General features: G+C 43.2%; 1 protein-coding gene across 3 annotated transcripts; it reads right to left on the bottom strand.

Annotated features, from left to right (window-relative positions):
• Positions 1-1,084: 1,084 nt before the first annotated feature.
• pabpn1 (poly(A) binding protein, nuclear 1) lies at positions 1,085-15,154 on the bottom strand. 3 transcript variants are annotated; one of them, XM_069697919.1, is made up of 7 exons: positions 14,675-15,154; positions 11,798-11,906; positions 10,424-10,491; positions 8,761-8,867; positions 8,152-8,239; positions 7,135-7,286; positions 1,085-1,862 (listed from the first exon to the last, which is right to left on the bottom strand). In XM_069697919.1, exons 1-7 carry the CDS (start codon positions 14,807-14,809, stop codon positions 1,667-1,669), a joined length of 855 nt encoding a protein of 284 aa, XP_069554020.1. In that variant the 5' UTR covers positions 14,810-15,154; the 3' UTR covers positions 1,085-1,666. The 3 variants fall into 3 exon arrangements, with proteins under 3 accessions (XP_069554020.1, XP_069554022.1, XP_069554021.1); XM_069697921.1 differs by lacking the exon at positions 14,675-15,154 and adding an exon at positions 14,176-14,286; XM_069697920.1 differs by lacking the exon at positions 1,085-1,862 and adding an exon at positions 2,861-3,190 and having other exon boundaries at positions 14,675-15,152.
• Between the last annotated feature and the right edge of the window lie 90 nt (positions 15,155-15,244).

The raw sequence follows: 15,244 nt of genomic DNA, 5'->3' as shown, positions 1-15,244 counted from the left end.
AGCCTGAACAGGTGAAGCAGTACGTATAACTGCGGTGATACGGAGAGCTGTTCCTGATAACTTTTCCCAACCCAAATCATTTAAATGAGGGGACAAAATAATAGGAACACCTCTCGGTACGTAACCTAGTAGAGCTCAACAGCACCACAGCGACCATGAAAATAAATCGGCACCTCTCAATCAGACTGAATAACAACTAAACACAATTCAGAGGATTTGTTGTCGGGCTGTTCTGTTAGTTTGTGTGTTACTGGGTGAGAGGTGGCGAGCCAACTCTGTTAATGAATGATTCTCATCAGCCTTTCTGCCATTTTGATGTCACAATACAGAAAACACAGGGGCAATTAACAAAGCTGATGATCTGTGATGTCTTTCATTAATATTACATTTCATTTAGCTGACGCTTTTATCCAAAGCGACTTACAATAAGTGCCTTTCAACCATTAGGGTAATTAATGAATGAATGAATAAACAGTAATAGAAGTGTGTGCGGTGTGGTCTGTTTAACACATTACAATGTCTGGGGTCTAAATATTAAAATGTTGAAGGTGCGACTCTCTCGGGCTCCAAATCAACATGATTTGCTGCCAGGATGAAGTTCCCTTCTGATTACTAAGATTTTACCCAATACAAAGACAGAACATGTAAATATGCATTTTTGCACACTGAATCCAAACATGTTTTTGTCCCAGTGTACTCACATGGACATGGAGAAGCAGTATGTAGGAGAGTGGAGCCTCTCTTATGTTGGCAGACTACTGCTGGACACTAAAGAAGGATGTCCCCGAGAGCAAATATAGGCACAAATCATACATGTCATAATAACAGCTCGATTTATAATCAAGTATTATTAACATATACTATCCTCAGATTAAAATTCAACATCAGAAGGATAGAAGGTCCACCTGGTTTTGTTTTTAGTTCTAATCGATATGCTTTTCAATCACAAGACTATTGATGCTGAATGATTTAATATGAACAAATACTTGGAAGTTCTACTTTAGTACATATTCAACTTGATCACTTCTCGAGTCTCCGACTACAAGTGCAGAATAATGACTCGGAACAAACTCACGCAGACTCCTTCTCATTTTTACACAATGTCTTTATTTTATTTTTTTTCCTAATTACAGACTCATGGGTTAAAAATAAGAATAAAAAAAGGAAAACATTTGTTCAAACCCACTCCCCCTTTTCAAAAAGAAAAAATGTCTCCACACAAACCCCACCCCCGTCTTTCCCCGCCCTAAAATAACAGCTCCAGCCCACCTTTTATTTTAATTAATAATCAATGCTGTTAGCTCATCAGCCTTCCTCAGACAAGCCGTGACTGCACTGCGCGTAGTCGGAGAAAGGGGCCACCTTAAGGTCCTGCACTGTCCACCCCGAAAAACACCCTCGTCTCTGGTCCTGCCTTCCTCAATCTCACGCAAACTTGCCTGCCTGCCACTCAGCTATGTTGGCTTCAGCTCTCTGTATAGAAATCATGTGTTGTGTTGGCTGCCTGTTAAGTGCCATCTGTACTGTAGTGTGCTGTGTTGTATGTTCAACAGGTGTGTGTGTTTGTTGACTATGTGTGTGTGTGTGTGTGTGTGTGTGTGTGTGTGTGTGTGTGTGTGTGTGTGTGTGCGTGAGGTTTGAAGTGTGAAAAGGACTAAAAGCATCATCAGCGTTTGCTGTTGTAGTAAATGCCCCCCGCGGCAGGCCTGTGGTCGCCCTGCCCCCCTCCCCCGCCTCCCCACACCGACAGGATGGGGTGAGTGTGCATAGCGGGAGCAGAGAGAGAGAGAGATGCTGCGGAGACAGTGGGGGGGGCCGGCGCCACCTGGGGAGGGGTTGTCAGCCTCCACTGGTCCTGAAACCTGAAACGACAAGAAGTGGTCTAATATACAGAGAGAGGAGGGGGGGAGGGGAGGAGGGGGGAGACAGGAGACAAGGTGCACAGAGGGAGGGGGGGGAAGGGGGCAGGGGGAGGAGGAGGAGGAGGAGGAAAAAAAGGGGTGGGGTGGAGGGGTTGCACGAAAAATAAAAACATTGATGCCTGTCGAAAGAATTTAAAAAAAAAAAAAGAGCTGCTGCCATGCCCGAGTTGGAGGTGACGAGTGTGGATGAGTGTGGTGGGGACGAAATGAAACAACCCCCCTCCCCTCCCCCCACTAGACAAAAAAATAAATAAAAAAACAAAACAACAAAACAAATCCTACTGAACACTGAAGGTCCATCACTGTCCCGAGATCAGGGGACAGCGAATAAACACAATCCGTGGTGGGATGAGCCAAAGAGGAAAAGGAGGGAGGTGGGATAAGAAAGCAGGAGTTATAAAAAAAAAATGCAGAGGGAGGAGGAGGAGGAGAGGGAGGGTGGGACAGCATACACAGGAGGGGTTGAGAGGGGGTCAGGGGGGTGGGGTGGGGGGTAATGATATACTCCAAACCACAAACTCAACAACAAATAGCTAGTGGAAGTTTCACATGTATGTTACATTCAAAAAAAAAAAAAAATAATGAACAAGTTCCCCCCCCCCCTCTCTTCTTGCTGTCCCCCCTCCCCCCTCCCTCTCTACCCCCCCCACTGTTTTTTTTTTTTTTTGGTTTCGTTTTTTTTATTTTCCTCTTTTGGGTGGTGGTGGAGGGTGAGTGGGTGGGCTGTGTTGGAGATGGTGTGAAAGCAGGAGGTCACAGCCAGACCGAAGGAGACACATCTGCAGCCTGAGATACCATCATCTTCTCTCTTTTTTTTTTGTTTTTTTTTTTTTTCCTTTTGCCCCCACCGCCCCTCCCCCTCAAAAACCAACAAAAAACAAAAAGAAAACTGCCACTGTTTTCTCCCCCCATCCCATCCCATCCCCACCCCACCCCCCCAACCCAACGGCCAACGTTATACCTTACCAGGGGTGACCGCATCAACCTCTGCACACGCACGCGCACACACAATCTCACACTGCGGTCAGTCAGTCTCTCTGTCCAGGAGACGGGCTTTTTTTTTTTTGTGTTTTTTTTTTTTTTTTTTCTCTTCTGGGGGTCTCTTCTTTTATTGTTGGGGAAGGGGAGGACTTTCTTTCATTGAGTGTGTGTGCATTTTTTTTTTTATGGGAACAGAGAGGGGGAGAGGGTTGATAGTAAAGGAGTATTGGGGAGGGGAGGAGGGTGTTTAGTAAGGGGAATACCACGATGTTGTTCGCCCTCGGCCCCTGGAAAAGAGAGAGAAAAAGAGGGTGAGTTTTTTTCTGTTTGGCTTAAGAAGACGGACACCAATTTCCTGGTGTGATATAATAATAATAATAATAATATATATATATATATGTGTATGATTGCGGGCAGAGGAAAGGGTCCTAGAAGTAAACTGAACGGGGAAAGAATATACTGATATATATGTATATATATAAATAAATAATCAAACAACAAGATGTTTCGGACAATGTTCACAAATAGACATACCATCTTAAAGGTATTGTGCCTTTGATCAAAAAAGGTTTCGCTTTACAACAAATCAATGTGGAAGAATAGACGGGAGTGGTGAAAGAAGCTGAAAGCAGCTTTGTCAAGAGAGGAAAAGTGTTTAATTTCCAGATATTAGGATAAAATGATTAGTGTGTGGGTGTGAGGGGACAGCAAAGGCACTCTCTCTCCCTCTTTCTCTCTCTCTCTCTGTCTCTCTGGGCGAGAGCCGCCTCTGGGGTCACTGTGGGGAAAGACCTTGAGGACAAACAGCACCACACATAAACCCCCAAGCAAGACACAGTGCACACAGACACAAACATACACACACACATTTGACGATTTTTTTTTTTTTTTTTTGGGGGGGGGCAACTGCACACTCGAGACCTGATACATACAGGAGGGGAGTGGGGGGGGGGGACGACAAAAAAAGCCAGCAAGCCTCTCGCACATCATCTCCCGCTTCTCACACAGCGCTCAGTGGCAACAAACACAAATAAATAAAGGTCACACCGGGACTCAACGTCCAGCGGCTGATGGGCTCGATGCTGAGGTCAGGCTGCAGTAATGAACCCTCGTTTCTGGGAGTGAAGCTGAAACTGAGCTGGAAGGTGTGCGTGCGTTGTGTGAATGGGGGTTCATGTACATGCAGGGACGTACACAACATGAGCGCACACGGAACGAGAGCTTCGTCCACATCCTGGATACAGCATGTATGTTCTGGCTCACATCAAAATCCTGGCTTTTCACCGTGGCAACGTGGGAAGACGACAACAGTGATGTCAGAGGACGCAACGCCGGAGGAATTTTTTTTTTTTTTTGCAGCCTGAGGTCAATTTCTCAGGTGCGGGTTAACGTGGAGGCCGTGATTCGTGCAGGCATTTTTAGGCGCAAGACAAATGCCGCCGTTTGGCTGTGCTGTCCTTTAATACGGTTAAATTCTGGCAGGTGAGTCTTTACTTCAGCGTGCACAGAGGACAGTCGCCACGGCCTCGTTAAAATGTCTTGGAAGACAAAGCCAATCAGAACATGCACGTCACTTGAACTGTGCCTCAACGGTCACAGCCAAACACGGTCAAATCTTCCCAAGCTCACAACAGGTCAACGCAAAGATTTTGAACTGACTGCAGTTTTGTTTGCTTGTTTACTGTGGATATTTCCCCACAACAAGACAAGGCACCGGTGAACCATCCGAGTCCAGATCTCAGCCCGGTTCTGTTCGACCGAAGCGGAGTCTGAAATAGATCAGCGGTGAATTCCTGATGTAGCAACCGGACTCTGCTCCTCTGCAAGAAGTCATCAAGGCCAGAACAACTTTCCACATGCTATCCTCTGTGGGGTGATGAGTACACATTATCCAGCCCTGTTGGATAATGGCAGGCTACTCTACGCAGTTATCAGTAACACCCAAGAGGGCGGTTTCTATAATTATGAGGACAATCCCTACAACCAATTTACTAAAAAGGAAACCACAGAAATCATCGGTCTGAATGCGAGCAACATCTTTAAAACATCAGACTGCTAATATATGAATTTAGCAGAGATTAAGTCACTGTATTTTGCCTTCACCATCCTCTCACATCAAACAGACACAACTTTAAATGTGTCTTCACCTTCAAACCCAAACCAACAAAAAACATGTAAAGCTTTTAAAAGGCAGCCTGCTTATAGGCTCGTTTGCACAGCAAACTGCCCGCTGCTAACACCACTTCAGACTCCTGGAGACTTGATTAAACATCAGAACTCCCTCAGCTCCTCCCAAAGTCTTTGTGTGCCTTGTCCTGCAACGCGGGCCAAATCCCAGTGAGTGAACTGGCAGGGTTAGGGTTTCTTGGTATGTGTGGGAGTGGCTCTAGTAAGTACACGCACTGATTAGAGAGATTCTGACCTTGAGGTTCAGACACTTTCTCACACAAAGGAGTGAACAGAGATGCAACCCTTTCTTCTGGTTATTTAAGGGCTGCTTCTCTGCAACATTGTACAAATACTGGAGTCAGCAGCAAGGGCAGAAAATGAAACAAGAGAAACACACGGGATAAAATTGGGGCTTGTCAGAAGAACTTGGCAAACTCGTGAATTGTTGCAGCATCTTTCTTCTGAAACGTGTTCTTTGTTAAACATTAAGTATTAAGGAAGAGCCAAGGCCTGAAGGCTCCAGATGCTTTGCAGGAGCAATCAAATCAGAATCTCTCAGTCTTCTATCCCAGTGCATGTGTGAGGAAGCTGGCATGCTGATCAACGTGTTTGGCACCACACCTCCTTTCTCAGGCTCAACAAAAGAAAAACAAGATGGTTCCACAGATAGAGCTCCACCGTGGGCCTGCTATGGAGTTTCTTTTGAGATTTATTGTAGGCAGTGAGAAAGCAAGGCTACAAAAACTAGCCACAGCTTATATAAAAAGATACAGGAGGTGATGTTAAGCATAGCCAAATCGACCTCTGATTAGTTTTGCATCATTGAATTTCCCCAAATGTTGCATCTCTATTTTCAAGATAAGTCCAAAGTGTCTTTAAATTTGTGCTGAGAAAGCCCTTGTGGCCTTGCAGCAGAAACTGGACAACAAAGACTCACAGGGTCCCAGTGCGGAGCTCTGAGGTGAGGCCCATCAAAACGATCCTGGCTGATTCCTCAAACACTGTAGAGAGCAGCCAGAATCTCAGTGCACAAAACTGATCAACACCAGGCTTTCTCTGTGGGTCTCCATTTAACCATGTGATGGGAGACTCTACTGAGGATTTAATTGGTCTATCAAAACACCACAATCATCACAAGGTTTTCCACTTGCAGCAGGTTGTGAACATGCTATTGATGAGATGGAGCAACACGCACTGACGCGAGAAATGCCACAGTAAAGTGAAGCAGTGCTACAGACCAACCCTCTCTGCTACGCAAAATGGTTTGCATTCTCCCATAAACGGCCCAAAACAAATGAAACCCATCAGGTGGAGGTGCTGCAGCTTTGCACCGGTTCCTCTCGGTTACCATATCAGTTTACAGGAGTTGCACCGGCATGGACACAGCTCCAACTCAGAGTGCACGTGTAGCCTGGGAAGAACCAACTGATGTGCACTGAGTCGGTCTGCCTCCATTGAAATGGTCATGTGATGCGACATGCAATGAGGCCCTCTGTCCCGCAACCAGTGTGGTGTGATTTCTGACCTGGCTGCACGGCGTGTGTGTGCACCCGTGTGTCTACTGCAATCTCAATTACGACAGCCATCTAATCGAATAACACAACGAGATACGATTTTAATACCAATAAATATATATTAATAATTTTGAACGGCTGTAACACTACACCCATTTTTGCACGTTGTCCTTTAAAGTGCAACGAGTGGACACCGTCAGGGTTACGTCCCCCATCCTTTTCTTCCAGATTGCTAAAAGCCAAAACAATACAAGGAGGGGACAATAGTAATGCTATCGTTGACAGATCATTAAGTGCCACCACAGGGCATTTTTAGTCCATTTGTCCTCCCGTCTCAAATCACTACATTCCTCTTGTGTAATGAAAACAAAAATAAATTCCTAAATTCATCTTTAGCAGCAGCTTCTAAGTCTGGCAGGTCGCGGTGGTTTCTGGTGTTTGTCCTGTGCCCCCTTTCCTTTGAGTGCCCACAGTGACTGGGATGCGGTGCATGCAGGTAATATGTTCTCCCCCGGTGTCACAAGTGAGATGTCTCGGCGTCAGCTCACCTGAAGGCCCGTCCTCTGCCTCTGGGTGGTGTGTAGCCACTGTAGTAGCGTGCACGCGATGAGAAACTTCCTCCCCGTGATCGGAACCGAGCTCGGGGAAAGCCGCGGTCTGTGGTGCTGATGCCTGGTCTGTTTGTTCTCTTAGCGCCCACCTTCAGGACGAGGGACAGTCATATAAACAACAAAGTCCAGACTGTCCATGGTTGTGTTTTTAGATGTAAAGAAATCCATTGACAGTCCAATTAATTGTTAGTGGAAAAGAAAAAACATAAATCCCATTTAAAAAAAAAAGAAGAAAACTTTTCTTTTAGTTTGGAAATGTAACATCTGTTCAGCTTCCTATGGTTGATGTTTTTAAATCAGGGCCTTCAGTCGTGTGTCGTAGTGACAAAAACAAATAAAACCTTTCTATCTTGACTCACCAGTCTCAACATTGGCAAAACTTCAATCAGACAAGATATAATCATTTAAAACAAGCTGCCATAGAGGCTCATTTGAATGCAACCTACGTATGGCTACAGATAAAAATGAAGGCCAGACAAGATAACCACATTTCTATAGGACCATTTTATAAAAGACACTCGGATTTACAAGATATCCACTGAACCAATCAGGGCAATCCTACCAAACCAACTCGGAGCAAAGAAAGCAGTTTTTGCCTTAGTCAACCAAAGCACAGACCTCAGCTAAATTTAGCCAACACTGCTTCTTTTGTGAATGCTTTTTTTGGTAGTTGCAGATTATTTTGGTCCCATTTAGATCATTTTGTAAATGCAGTATTCAAGTTGGACAATTCAGCTACAGTTTCCGATCACAAGGGATAATCTTGTTTCAGCTTGCTCTTAAGGGAGAATTAAACGGTCACATTGCCCTTTTCTTCTTTCCCGACACAATGATGTCACTTTTCATGCCATACTGATCTGCGACTTCTGAGATCTCCATGTCAAAACCACCCAGCTGCCCTATATTCAAGCATATGAATAGTTTTTAAAAAGCTGAAATGTGAAAATCTCTTACCTTTATCTGCCTCCCTCTGAAAAGGGACTCATCCAAAGCCATGGCTGTCCTAACAGACTCTTTGTCTGCAAACTCAATATAGGCAAACCTGCAGAAATGAAAAAAAAAAAAAAAACAACAACAACATTCGTTTACAGAAGGACTCAAATGCAAACCAAAAGCAGCATCAGTACCTTGAGTTTTTATGCAAATATTACAAATAAATAATTGGTAACAAATTTCCTACAGATGAATAGTTTGTATACAGTGGAAATCCGTTCTGGTGAGTCAATGCAACTTTCATAGAGAAGATAAACTTTTCCTGTTTGCTGAAACGGGAAAAGTGCCACGAGTTTGACATGTTTGACAGCGGTCCGTATCTGGCAACTATAACTACGAGGCCTGGCTTTTTTAAAAACATAAGCAAATCACATTTCAACCATCCAGCACGAGTGGAATTTCGGGAGGACTCCGTCGTTTCTGTAAATTCTTAATTTAATCAGCCCATACACCTATTTCAAGTATATATTCATTATATATTTGCCAAGATGATGATAACCTGTCATTCACCCCTCCACATTCATTCAACCACTGCATGGTGAAAAGGTGCAACATTATATTGGTTCTTACCCCTTGGGATGCCCTGTGTATTTGTCACAGAGGATGGTGACTCTGTTTACTGAACCGCAGCCATGAAAGTGAGCCTCAAGCTCTTCTGCCGTGGCACCGTAGTCCACCTGAGAAATTAGAGTAAAGAAGGTTAAACATCAAGACAGCTGCATCACCCACACATGAGCATGTGCACAAGAAAGGAAAAAAAAATTAAAAAGAGCAAGAGAAATGTATATAAATAAATATGTAACTCCCTTAAGAGTTTTTACAACAAGCAATCGCAGTATATAGCTATGATCTGACACAGAATCAGGTTGAAAGTCAAGTCTACTGGATCTGGGAGGTCAAAGAGTTACATTTCCCCCAAAACCTCATTATAAAGATAAAGAAATGTAAATGTGAAGAAACATTATATATTCATCACATATTAGTCAATAAAATCTTACAAAATGGGAAGAATATAGGACAACTTATATTCAGTCTTATAAACAGGCCGTCCTAAGAAGTGTGTGTAAGAAGGGCGCCACCGAGGGAGGTCAACGAAAGACCGATGGAGCAACAGGTGGGAGACGCTCTGTACAGAACAAGTGTTGTCTCACCAACATTTTGGCAGAGTGACAAAAAGAAAGCACCCAACACTGCAGTTGGGACTGATTTTCCAGCAAGACATCAAGCTGAACGAAGTAATTAAATCACTAATGTTGAGTTTCTGGAGTAATCTGAGAGGAAATACTTAAAAACAAACACAGTAAAAGTCCTGGAATTATAAAACCCTAAACACAATCAAGTATTTGTCCCAGAACAGCCCGAAGGTAAAAAGATGAAGCTAATCGATGGACTTCAGGCTGGGTGTCGGTCAGACCAGTAGCGATACCTGGACTTACAATACTAGAACCTTTTTTTTTTTTTTTTTTTTTTTTCAATATCAATGTTATAAAACCCACTTTCAGAAAATGACATTAAATATTAAGTTACAAATCTTAGTTTCATACAGGTTAGAAGGAGAGAGCGTAAGCCAGGTTATTTTTTGCAGCTACAATTAAAAGATGTACCATAAAAGCTTCACACGCTATCAGAAGTGCTAGTTACTAGCCTGCCTCTTGATGTTACCTCAGCTCAGATAGATACGAGGCCAGACATTAGTTGAAAAGAGTAAAATAAGGTGTTCTGTAAGATTTTAACTACATAAGCTGAAACCGAGTGACTTTATCTATGTGGGCGGGCTACCCAAGCAGAGGCTACTGTTTAGTGCTGCGGGTCACTGACACCAATCAGATTTACTTCTGTGTAAACAAAGCAAAACGAATACATTTTAAAATGAAATATTGTTGGTGTCCCTATAGCGTTGGTATCAAAATGTGTTTTTTTTTTTTTAAATGTTAGACACTTCAGAACCAATTCAGTTGTAGGCCAGAAAAACATTAAAAAAAAAAAAAAGTTGAGTACCCAACCCTGGATGGACTCAAAAAGAAGAAATCAACTGACTGCTCAAATCAATAAAACATAAAAAAAATATCAAGAGGGTTTTCAAACAGACCCTGTACATTATGAATCAGTGGCAAAACTCCCCCCACCCCCATAGTTTAATTGTGTGATGTCATCTCAAACACGGCAATAAGCATCAAAAAACAATGTGGCCAAAATAGCATCAGTGCGAGACAACAAAGAGATAGTTACTCACATTTCCGACATAAATAGATCTTCCATCTGCCTCCATCTTTTCCTCGATGGACATGATGACGGGGCCGACTGCACAGAAGAGAGCGAGACAGCGAGACAGATCGACATGAGCAACTAAATATTTCATTTCAACCCAAAATGTTTACAACAGCGGTCTCTTTAACTATTGTGAAATATATACACATATATAATATTGTCTGTGGAATTACCAGAAAGGCTGAGTTGGTGTATCAAATACAGATATAAAGGTGTTAGAAAAATTACTCAGTGGCTTGGTTCAAAATCAAACGTATCGGACATTTATTCTTGCAAGAAGGAGCAAATACATGTACTCTCAAAGAAGGATGTCCAGCAATGCTCCACGTCACTCCTCCGTAGGGCAGCTTTTATACAGTGTGACAAACCGTTGACAGTAACCCCCATTCCCTTTGTATCTGCTTTCATATGGTAATACTGAGTTGGTTGTAGGTCATAAGATAAGGACACAGGGGAGTCGTCAATTAGATGTGGGAAGTAAAACAAAACGGAATCACTTGTAAATAAGAGAGAAAACAGAAGAGACTTTCCGGAGCCACAATGCAAAACAAGAGGAAGAGACAAATCCTTTTTTTCCATCAAAAGGCAACATGTAATTTCATCACTTAAGTTGATACACCAGAAACGGTGACTGAAAAGTTGTGGTGAGTATTTCTTGAGCAATGCATAACTAATTATGTCATGATTATAGTCATTCTCTTTGTGTTGTATTTTTGCTGTATTATTGTTTAGCTGATTAACATCCCCCCTTTCAATCTGTTTATTATTTTTTTTTTAAATTTTTATAAAATATAACTTGGTTTGTGAATTGAAGGTTAAGTAATAAACCTTTCAAACTATTTTTGGATAAATGTAGTCACTATTGTTAAATTGGAAAACAAACAACATGCTTTGAAAAACAAACTCGTGCACCAGTTATTGAATGAGATGATGTATTTCAGCATTAAACTAACTTTTGAAGCAACTTTCTGACTCTAATAGCCTTTAATGCATACAATACAAATAATAACTATTGGACAGCATGAGTCTTTATACTAATAATTCCACCATTGTACCAATGTTATAACCATGCATTAAACTGTACCATATTTGAATCTACATTTTAAAGTTGGTTTGTAGGACCTGGTTGAATGATGTTAAAAGATTTACAGTGTGAGTTTCTTTCTTCTTTTTTTTTCAAAGAGCAAAAACAAGCAGAAGATTATTTATTTTAATATTATTTAGGAGGTTCTTCTGTCAGTGGGTGATTTGACAGTAGAACAAGACAGAAAATGTGAACAGATGGAGAGAAAGAACTGGTCTACTGAAAAAGGAAAAAAACAACAACACCCAAACGCACCTGGTGGGGGGCTGAGATTCATCTGTTTCTCCACCTCGTTCTGTAGCTCCTTCAGCTTCTCTGCCTCTTCCTCCATCTCTCTCACCCGGGCTTTGATTGCCTCCAGCTCCTGCAACACACACACACACACACACAAATCCCAGTTAGATCTGTCAGTCCATCATGTGCACCGCTCACGAGTCACAAGAACCATAATCAACCGTCCACTGTGAATTACTGTTAAGGTATGCTCCTAAGAGATGAACCAGCTATTAAATCAATAACAAACGTAGTCCTGGTCATAACCACAGTAACAAGTGCACATGAGGGAACATAGTACAGTAGCGAGGATACGCTCAACTTGTGATGGTGCCGTCATCAAACCATGACCTCAATCTAATAGGAGGCAAGTATGCACCTTGTTTTTTTTTATACAAACCGAAAAGAAAAAAAAAGGCATAAACCGGAACTACATCGATCTAAAAATGTACCGTCTGTCTGGTCCTGCACTTTCACTATGGTTACACTCGCTCTCACCCTCCACATTTACATTTCTTTTCTACCGTCGAGCCTAAATTTGGCAGTAGCCGCCTCCTACTACTTGATAGCTGAACTTAAAGCTATTAAAAAATAGCACCATTGGGCTTATGGCTTGCTTGAGCAGTATTCATTCCATAATGTGTAAAAGTTATGAATTATAACATGCTCAGTGTTAATTTATCCTGTCACTTCTTGATGAGTGTAAAGCCACAGTAAACAAACACAAAGCTAATCTTACCAAAACATTCACTTTATATCATGTTCAAACAAGCTTATTTTTCTCTGTGATAAATACAAACAATTCTGTCTGAGATCACATAATTTGAAGGCGTCACTTTGGCCTCGTGCACTTGATATAGGGAATTTGTGATTTTATTTTGACAGTGGACACACTGGATATATATATAATTAGCAAACTAATCAGCAGGAGATGTATTTGATACCACCAACACAATTGCGTCTCAACAGAGTGTCTTGGAAACATTATTGGAAGAAGTGATGACGATGAGATCTGAGCTCAGATCAAAAAGGTAGAAACCTACAAAAGAAAAGCTGCCAAAAAAACAAAAAAAAAAACAAAAAAAAATAAATAATAATAATTATTAAATATTTTCACGTTGAGCACTGGGATGGCTGTGCCCTCACGTGGGAGCGGACCCTCCTGTTTGACAGTGGTGCACTGCAGCACAGTGGGAGTCACTCCAGCTCCATCCAGGGCTACTGCCGACGCTGACAGGATGTATAATGGAAAAGCTCTTTGTACAACTGGATGTGGCGACACGCTCGGATCGTTTTAAATTCACATCTTCTCACTGGGAGATAAAACTGCAGTGACATAATGCATATAATATATAACATAATGATGATAACAGAATTTTATATATAATATATATATATAAAAAATAAAAAATCAGTCCCCTAGTATCTATGTGACTGATAACCCAACATTACATATCAACAACCACTTAGCTCCATACATCGAGATCATAGATATTATAAAGAAGTAATCCACATTCAAAGCAGACTTGTTGAAATAAACCATCCATCGCTGACACGTTGTGGCTCCTAGTTTTTTTTTTTTTTGTCGCATATTTAGTGCAAGCTCTTTCCCTCCCCTCCCTTCTCTCATTCTCCTTGCTCTAGCAAAAAAAAAAAAAAAAAAAAAAACAGTGAAGGATGCAAACCCAGCCCCTCAAATACCGCAGCCCCAAACCTCCTCTCCGTTTGCATGCCGGGCTCTCACCGCCCCGACGACCGCAAAAACCCACCTGGACGTGCCGGGTAGACATCCCGGAATGAGCACTAGGTGTGCGGGTGGTGGACGACGACGACCACCGGGCCGACCGATGCCGCGGCCATCATTCAAGGATACATCTAATGCACGTTTACGACCCAAAGTGAAACAAAGATGGTCACAGGTGCATGTCCGCCACCTCCACCCGAGCTTTGTTTAAAAAAAAAAAAAAAAAAACCTGCTAGCTCGTTAGCCAGTCGACGTCCAGTTACCACATGGTAATAAAAGACAGCGACCAGGCTGATGGTCGTCGGGCCTCAAGCAGCTTTCTGGTACAAATGCAGCTTTTTTTTTTTTTTTTTTTTTTTTTTAATTTCGTGACTGGTGATCACGGTTTATTTTATCTGCAGCACTTGATGCTGGTGTTCCCGATACGCTAACGTTAGCCTGCTGCCTCTCGGTCATTTTGCATGTGTGCACACACACACACACACACACACACACACACACACACACACACACACACACTGTAACACACACTGTAACACACACTATACCACACACCGGCGCCTCAGATGCAGCAGCAGCCCGTGTGATGATAAAGGGAATAAAAAGATCTCATTACCGTCAGCAGGTCGCCTTCTTTAAAAAAGGAGGTAGACTCGCACAGCGGCGGCTAATGGCGGCGGCCTGTCCTCCCCTCGCCCCTCACTGTCTCCTGCATCTCAGTCTCGCATTTTTTTTGCGACAAGGATCCCCCCCCACCTCTCTCCCTCTCCCCTCCCCCCCTTACCAACGGCTCGAGCTGCTCCCTGGCGCAGAGAAACTGGCGTCTCCGTTGCGCCAAGATGGCTGCCGGCAACCACGCATGTCACCACCCATTTCTACTGCACTGCGTGAACCACAATGGCGGTTAATATCGACCGGGCGATAGCAGTAACGCAACACGGCATGTGACCCACAATTTGTGAGGCGGGGAAAAAAAAAAAAAAAAAAAAACTAAAAAAAAAACCAAACAAACTAAAAACACATCGTTGGGCCGCTTTCACTATTCCGATGCGGTCGTAACGTCGTCTCGACACGTACATGCGGCTCTCTCTGCCGAAACAATGTCCTTCACTCACCGGGTCTTCAATTGCGGCCTCTCCTTCTTCTAACCCCGGTTCTTCGTCACCGACACCCGGGTCTTCCAGCTCGGGATGTCCGGGGTCTGAATCTAGTAGTGATTCCTCCGCCAGTCCGTTACCGAACTCCGCCATCGCCCTGTTCCAGCTGTACCGACGTGCCTCGTGGCCAAACCAACGTTGCAGGCCCCGACTCACACACGAGGGGGGAGAGTGAGTGAGCGGGGCGGCGGGAGGAGGAGAAAAAAAAAAAACGGCGGAAAACGCCGCTTAGTAAAGTTAAAATGGGGAATAAAACGCTCGCTTCACACCTAGCCGCTACTCAAAACAGCGTACCGCGATGAACGGGGACTACTATGTCACTCGCTACCTTTAGACAGTGGTCCTAGTTAACGACAGAGAACCGAGTTTATTTACTTAAATGTGTATATAAAAAAAAAAGGCGAGGACTCTTCGCGAGAGCGGCGGCGTCCCTTCGGTTCAGAAATGGAAGCCAGGGGCGGAGTCATGTAGCACTGCGGGCGGAAAACTCTCAATCCCATTGGTCAACAGATGATTCGAGGCGAACCT

The sequence above is a fragment of the Brachyistius frenatus genome, unplaced genomic scaffold, assembly GCF_029030835.1.
Source record: "Brachyistius frenatus isolate BFR_SWC_R1_liver_20210118 unplaced genomic scaffold, ASM2903083v1 Contig_25, whole genome shotgun sequence".
Classification (NCBI taxonomy): domain Eukaryota; kingdom Metazoa; phylum Chordata; class Actinopteri; family Embiotocidae; genus Brachyistius; species Brachyistius frenatus.
Note: the sequence above shows the minus strand (reverse complement) of the source record. Positions and strands in the feature narration are given on the sequence as shown.